Source organism: Pinus tabuliformis, chromosome 3_2, assembly GCF_031772625.1.
Source record: "Pinus tabuliformis cultivar Carrire ecotype Pingquan chromosome 3_2, CPIR1, whole genome shotgun sequence".
In the NCBI taxonomy this organism is placed as follows: Eukaryota; Viridiplantae; Streptophyta; class Pinopsida; order Pinales; family Pinaceae; genus Pinus; species Pinus tabuliformis.
The window spans coordinates 702494504-702502869 of record NC_142302.1 but is presented as its reverse complement, the minus strand read 5'-3'; the positions used below and the strand labels follow the sequence as shown (position 1 = coordinate 702502869).

General features: G+C 36.1%; 1 protein-coding gene across 1 annotated transcript in view; it reads left to right on the top strand.

Annotated features, from left to right (window-relative positions):
* The first annotated feature begins 4152 nt into the window (after positions 1-4152).
* Positions 4153-8366, top strand: part of HAP6 (ribophorin II (RPN2) family protein) — a 116466-nt gene continuing 112252 nt past the window's right edge. The window contains exons 1-6 of the mRNA XM_089416885.1: positions 4153-4305; positions 4489-4621; positions 6089-6278; positions 6391-6480; positions 7013-7081; positions 7227-7296. Coding sequence (XP_089273011.1) covers positions 4293-4305; positions 4489-4621; positions 6089-6278; positions 6391-6480; positions 7013-7081; positions 7227-7296 — 565 coding nt within the window. The 5' untranslated portion in view covers positions 4153-4292. The remainder of the gene's footprint in view (positions 4306-4488; positions 4622-6088; positions 6279-6390; positions 6481-7012; positions 7082-7226; positions 7297-8366) is intronic.

Here is an 8366-nt window from a genome sequence, read left to right as displayed (position 1 = left end):
ATCCCCTTTTGAAGTTATGCATATCACTCTTGGCTTTACTATTCACGCAAGGATGAGATGCTATGATGGTGATTGAGCTCCCATGGTCTCTCAAATAAATAGGCTCTTTAATGTTGCCGTAGGAGACCCTTTTGTTTATGAAATGTGTCCTCCACAACAATTAGAATAAACAAATGATATATTTGAGTTCTAAGCCCATGAATTTGGGTACAAAATCCATAGCTTGGGTACTTTTCCCACAAAGTGGGGTTTCTCCACACAAACTTGATACCCAAGGATTATGGGAGTACCTCCCAAGCTACAATATTTTCAACAGTTGCTTCATTTGGTTTCCCAAGAATCCCAAATTCTCGATCATGATCTCCCAAAACTCCAATACCTTACACCCAAATGGAAACTATTAGGAAATAAATCCATTGCTAATCAATATACTAGTATTAGGATGGAACCATATTTGGACTTTAATAAATTAATGTGTGTTCTCAATGTTCTCAATCTCTCCAAAACTTGATTGTTGATACCCAACATCCTAACCATCAAATACACAGGCCCTCGATCTAATAGTTAGGGTTCTACTTGCAAGGTAACATTGATCCAGATTTAAACACAAATGCAACAAATTACAGAGATAACCATAAACACAGAGATGTAGTGGAAATAATACTTCATTTCATTAATGTAAAATACTAAAATATGCTTACAAATAGAAATGGAAATACACCAACTAGGGCGAGGGTAGCTCATCTCTGAGAAGTGATGTGGCGGCTACATGCCTCTAAACTGAACTACAATGAGGCTCCAAGGCCTTTTTATTATTGAACAATAAGAGCAAACCATAAACAACCAAAACCTTAACCCGAGGAGATGTAACACCAAGAGTTTATGGGCCCTGTTGGGGTGAGTTGGACAACCAACTTCCCGGGGTTGTGACTTGGCCATATCATCTCCGTTTGACGCGCATGATAGCCCGTTGGAAAGATCTCTTCGAGGAATATGACAAAAAAAAACAATTTTAGACAAAAAATCGCTAGCGGTAGATTTAAAAAAAAATGTCGTTTAGGGCCTCAAAACGGCTCTGGAAGTTTAGGACCCAAAAAACAGCTAAAAATAGTAAATTGTGCTATAATTAAGGAAACTGAAAAATTGAAAGAAGCAATGGTGGGGGTTCAAGTCGAATTGGCGAGTGGCCACCAATATCCACCTGGATCACCAAAACTATAAAAGTAAGCCCTACATTTTTATCCATATTGTTTGGATAGTGGATCTCTCCATTTATGGATTGAAACAAGGAATCCACCTTTTCAAAGTCAACGACACGAAGCCCCATTTCCATATAAAGCCCAACATCTTAAATGCATCCTCTTTTGACTTAAAATAAAAGCAAGCCACCCCCTTACAAGGAGATGGAATTTTGGGGTGTAACCTATAATGGCTCTCCAATTCATTTTTATCCATTCCCCTATTTTGTTTTATCAATACCTACCAAAATAACATCGTGTTAGGGCTTTGTTTACTAATTCCATGACTCAATTCATCTTTACGTCCTCACCTAGGACCAACCAAACCTTTTTTTTTGATGATCTAATGATTCATGACCTTTCTTTATAAGATTTATCTTATTGTAAGCTCTCTCATTCACTACAAACTCCATTTCCCCGGGTTTATGGAGTATTAGATTCATTATCTACATTCCCTTCTAGCTTTCAAGTCTAGGCTAGATCTTCCCTAGGGTTTCCAATCTTCTCTCTACAATATTATGTCTACAAAATTAAGAAGAGAAAATTCATTGGTGCAAGGATTATATCTTGTATATATATATTTGGACACCTTCTACCATAGAAGACAAGGCACATAAAATTAATTGAGCATGGGGATGGATTAAGGTTTTTATTGATTGAGATCTTTTCACCATTTTGTGATATAGGGTGTGTGATAGGATTTTCATTTTCGTAGTTATTAGTTGTCCTTTTATCCACCTATGCTTGCCATGTGATTTGACTAGTGTTTGCATCTTTGTCACATCTCATATGTACGTTATTTAGGGTCATATCCCCACATGCTTTCCCTAGGGTCTTATTCAAAAATCCCTTAATGAAAATACATCAAACTTCACGAGGGTCTTCAATATAATCTACCATTTCATCTTACACCTCCAAACTCTACATACCTCGAGTTTGTGTTCTTTTTCTTCTCTGTCGTCCATCAACACTCCTTCCCTATATTTGTTCCATGTATCAACTAACATTTACCTATGTTTCATTTCCAAGGGCAAATTTGGTGACCTCTAAATATACGACAAGGGTGCATTGCTTTAGTGGGGATTGCATGAGGTGGGGAATCATAAATCCTAACTTATATTATGATCTCAATTGATTTGTCCTACGACTTCTTTCCTAATGCATCGATGGATGTAAATATATGTGGTATATAAAAGCTTAATGATGGTTACAATTGTGTTTAATTTATATAAGAAAAATGCAACATATCCCTGAACTCACATCACTTTGATAACCTTATATACAATTAACGACATTTTTTTGGTTTGTGTTTCGAGACGAGTTGAATGGAGAACTTGCCAATCAACACCATGAGCGTACAGGTGCAAGGCTCGCTGCAAAGGCACACATTTTGTTCATTGACCGCTGCAATGACAAATTAACATTAATTTTTTTACAATATTTAATGTAACAATTTCAAAATTTATAAAATGTAAATTTAAAAATTTACCCATAATGTTTAGATCTTTTAAATTCAAAAATTTAGATCTTTTAAATTCAAAATATCAACAACTATTAATAACATTTGTAAATAAATTTATAATATATCAAATACAAATTAACACAAATAATTATTACCTTTTATTTTATATATATATATATATATATATATTTTTTTTTTAATTTTTATGTTTGATGATATCCCCATTGCTAAATATTCCTATTTGATGTTGTGAATACCCACATCTCACATAAAACTATAACACAAAAATAACTCCTTATAAATGAATGATATTTTAATGTTTCCAAAAGACTAAAAATAGTCTATAGGACCTTAGGCTCCTTGGTTTTCGCCTTTTTCAATTCAGTCCTTTTCTTATTCAAATTGATTATGAGCTAGCCAAACCTTCTGATAGTCCTCTTGTTGAAGGCAATGCCAAGGGACTAATGCTAATATATTGCCATCATTGTCCATGATATCTTTGAAAGCACCAACTTCTCCATAACAAAATTTTTTAACTCCTCGCTATTTGAGGGACAAGCATTGAGGTAGATATCCCATTTTTGCATCCATTTGTTGTTTTGTCTGACCAATGTTTTCTTTCTTTCACTCGTGCCTTCATTGAAGATAACTTTAGGCCATATACGTACTCCCAATTGCTCAATTATTTCTAGATAGCTTATAAGACACACCATAGCAATTGCTTCGATGGGAGCTGCTCCTGTTCCACTCAACATTATCTCATAAGTAACCAGACTTTTTATCTTGAACTTGCTCATGATCAAGCGTTTTCGAATTTTCTCAATTTGTTTCCATTTTGACGTGGGCACTGCTATATCATAATTCACACCCATATAGTGTCATTGGACAAGCTAGGAGTCCAAAAAACACTTTAATTGTTTTCCAATCTCATAACTCTGCCTCTCTACATCTGTTTTGAAGAGCATATAATGCTTTCCACCCTCCTAAACTTCTCTTATTTCTGCGGTCTTCCCAACTAAGGACACTGTTGAAATCAATCCCAAGGTACTTGTATTTATTTACTTCTTCAAGAATGTTACCCTCAAAGAAGAACGCGTGTTAGCTCTGCATTAATTTAACAATACACCTTTTTTAAAATACAATGATGAGTATATTCCACTAGACACAATTGGTAACTTCTTAGAAATAACTACCACTATTTCACCTAATAAAACCAATATTTCATAAATGTCACAAAACCCAATATATCTTCAAAAACTTAAACCCACACTAATTAAGACACAAATCATAAACCATATCGCCTGAACTAAATTCTTTAACCATAATATACAAATTTCAAATAATATTCTTTATACCTATTTTAATTCTCATCCTTAAATACGGAAGCCCTCTGGAAAAATTCGTAATTAGCCAAAACAAAATCCCCTTTCTATAGACTTTAGTTGACCTTAAAGAAAAAACCATGGGAACTCAACTTCCTCATTTGGCGGATTCCAATCAAATATAATTTCCACCCCATAACTCAAAAGCTTCTCAGTATTGAAGCCAAAGTCGTCTATGGCTCATTGATCATCAGATTTTTCACTCTCGCCATGGGATCGACAGGTACAGAAAATTTATACTATTTCGATAAGTGCTCAAACAAAATATTCCCGAACGTTAGGCTTGTTGTAGGGTTTAAGCTTACGAGATCTCGTGTGCTCCCTTGTAGCTTGCTTTGACAATAATAGCAATTAGAATGTTGCAAGAATATCAAGGGTTTAGGGTTTGACTGTGATTTATTTGCAGAAATGGCTGTGAAGGCTCTCGTTTTTGCGATTATGATATGCGGGGCAGTTGCTCTATTCGAACCTGTGTCAGAAACCCACAGATCTGCAGCTGTTGAGTTATTTCTTCCCAAAGAGGATGGATCTTACGGAAGGTTGGTACTGTCTTTCCAATTATTTAAGTGTTTTATATTGTTGGTGGAAGGATCGGATTATATATGCAGAATTGATCGTAAAATATGCCAAACTTGATCCCTCTTAAGATTCGAACCTTTGGCAATCCGATCAGATTGATGACTCTTTTGCTATAGGCTGGGATCGTTTTATTTTTTGCGTTTTAATTATCAGGGATGGAGGCGCATTTTTACTAGTTGGGAATTTGTTTTAACGACTGGTCACTGATTCAATTCACATGGAGTTATACCACTTACACAATTGATTTTCGTTTTTGGATCTTGAGCTGGCAAAGCTTAGGGCTCAAAGTAACTTCGTGCGTATTAGGCTTTTTAGGTGCCCATTCTCTCACAGTGGCTTATGAGTTTTCCGCCATCGCAGTTCATCTGCTCATAATACCATTCACATTGGTCTATGTATCCCGTGGCACTTTCCAAAACCCAGCGGTGAACCGGAAAAACCCATTGGTTCGCCCATTAGAATTCACATAAGATTTATTGTCCGGGTGATGGTGCTGATAAAGTTTGCTATTGCAATCTCTTCGAGGAAGGCACAATAGATCATATTGTGAGATCAACATACATCTCGGCAGCTATCGTAAAAGTAACATGAATAAATTTAAGTGGTAGCATAATATTTGGCCTGCCTTATGCGAAATTGCCTCCTGCGTGGTGCAGGAGGATTGAAGATTGTATTGGGCATTCAAATGAGCACAACCAACACATTTTTGTATGTTATAGTGGACTTCTCGGGCAAGATAAGACTGGCTGTGGAGAATGCTTTTTTGGATCCATTTTTTTATCCTCAGATGGCACAAAGACTTCAGTAGATGCTTGCATTAAAGGATTAGCAGTAGTTGCTTATGAATTGAAGGCTTTCATTATCTCGAGTCCTGGTGTTGCAAATATCTCGATAACATCCCGATTTTATCGTGAAATTGTATTTTTTGGCCTAGCCAAACTTTGTTGATTTTTACTGATAGGTGGTATCTTAATTTTGCAGATGTTTGCCGAATTTTACAGATATTTTCACATTTTTTACTATTTTTTTGGTTTTCCGGACCCTTGCCGATGTTTGCAACATTTAATTTTCTCAAGAACTCAGCCTTACTCTTGCTCTTTTTATTGGGAGCCTTGTTCACTTTGGAAACTTGGATCACCGTAGTTTCTTCCTTTTGAAAGTGAAAAGAAACTTGTTTGTTGAACTCCCTTTCAAATTGGCATTCGATCCATGTATTACTCTTTGTAGAATTGAGGTGACTCGATTAGAATCAACATAGTTACTACTGCTTGAGGATATATCATGGTCTGAATTTCGAGATGATAGAGCATTTAGTGTACTTTCCTTTTATCATTTCTTAATTATGGTCTGTCGTGTATAATTCTCATTCATACATTATCTGGTTATAATATTACAAATTAACTAACTATATGAGTTGCCAATTTCAGCCTGGAGGAAACCTATCAGGCATTGCGGTCTTTTCAGGTTCTTGGTATTGAAGCGAAGAATTCTGACCAGACATGCCAACTGGCATTTGAATCACTGAAATATTCTTCTGCACAAATCAAAGACATTTATTATGCACTCAAAATCACTGAGATATTGAAGTGTCCATTTAGTGATGCCGATGTAGTCAAGGTTAGCTTGCTTTTGCCTCTTTAGTGCTAAATGCTTCTGTTATTTATTTTCTGGAAATTTCAAGACTTTACTGTCTTATTGTGCTAATGTTGGGGTGGTCTGTTGTTTGAAGGGCATTGCATCAAAGCTTTTATCACACATAAAGGGTGCTAACTCTTTGCTCGATTACTATTACCCTCTCAGTTGTTTGGTCTCTATCAAGGTACTAGTTTCCGGCATTGCTTGTTATCGTGGATTAGTCCTGAGTATGCTTGTATAAGCAGAAATTGGGTTTGTAAAATGTATGCAGAGCAGTTGTTGACCGATTGATCATGACTGCATTTAGTCTTGACTTTTAGAAACAGTTAAATTAGGAGCAGCACGGGCAATTCTTTTGGAATTTATGCATCATACTGGTGGATGAACTCATTAAATCTATACTGGAATATAATGGAAAGTTATAAAATCTTGTATTATATTAAAGGTGTTGAAAAATTAAAGCTTGAATGTATATGATGGTTTGGAAAGGTGGAGACTCGAGAGTACTTACTTAGGTCACAGGTAGGCTAATTAATGCCTTTGTTTTCTGGAATATGCATAGTGTGGTCTCAGGTAGGCTAATTAATGCATCTGTCTAGCAATAGGGCTGGATTACGAACTTCTTTGCACGGTGCGCTTTGTTAAAATATCTTATAATATAACAATATAAAAACAGTAAAATAAAGTCCTCGCTTTGGTTATTTCATTTGTGGCAGAATCAGGATTTGGCATCTGAAAGTGGCATTATTCTGGAGGATGCCAGCGGTATCTTTCAATCGATCAAGGTCTCAAGCTTTCTTTACTCTTTGCTGAGTTCTTTGGTCTCACTGACTTTTGAAATAAACATGTGACTATAAATCTGCATTTTTCTCAGCTTGCTTTGTTTATAATAAATAAAGAAAGTTAAAATCCTGACTTGTTCATTTGTAGAGTTTAAGTCAAAATGATGGAACATGGCGATATACATCTAGTGAGGGTGAATCTAGTCCCCATGCTGCTGGTATGTTCAAACTTCATACTTTTGCCACACCATTGGCCATTTGAATTGTGCTGCATTATTTGTAGGATGCTTTCTTATTCTACTTTCATTGTTTCCCAGCAGCAAGGTGTATGTTTCTCTTCTTAATAAGGCAATGGCTTTACAGTGTTTTGATTATAATTATTGTAGTCTGTTAGATTACTGTTTATGTAGATGTTGTGTTAGCATGTGACTCCCTATACAATTATGAAGTCCTACACCACCTTATTGTATTTGGCATTATAGGATATAGTGTCTATCCTAAGTGTGTATTAGTCTTTAGATCATATTTTGCCTCTTTCTAGCCTTATCTCGATCAGGTGTTGGTGTGAGGGTAAATCTGTTTCATGAGGTGGTTTTGTTGATATACTATAAATTTGTATCATTGGAATGAATATTATAATATAGTAGAATATGGCTTAGGGTCTTTTCTGCCAAGTTCTTGTGTCCTTTCTTGTGTTCTATTTCTCAACATGATTGCATATAGTCAATCTATTTCTGATTTAATGCTGTGAAGGGTCCTTGCTTCAGAAGGATCTTGATTATTAGACCTTCTAGTTTTACCCCCACCTTGTCCCTTTTAATATATCCATTTCTCTAGTCCATCCGATGCATAGCCAAAGAGTGTGAGTAAGAGTGGGCACCCTTGCTCCCATGTCATAGCGTAGGATCTTCAACAGACATTTGTGCATTCTCTGTTTCTGATTTAATCCTGTGAAGGGTCCTTACTTCAGAAGGATCTTGATTATTAGACCTGCTAGTTTTACCCCCACCTCCTCCCTTTTAATATATCCGTTTCTCTAGTTGATCTATGCATAGCCAAAGAGTGTGAGTAAGAGTGGGCACCCTTGCTCCCATGTCATATCGTAGGATCTCCAACAGACTTCTGTGCATTCTTATTATAGCTTTGATCTGTTTATATAACTTTGCACCGTCTCTTTCTTTTACGTCAGTATGGCCACTCTACCATTCTTTTTGAAAGTTTGTGTCATGGGACAACACTACAACACCACAGGTCTTCTTCCTTGTTTGCTCAAGTTTTTTTCCACCAT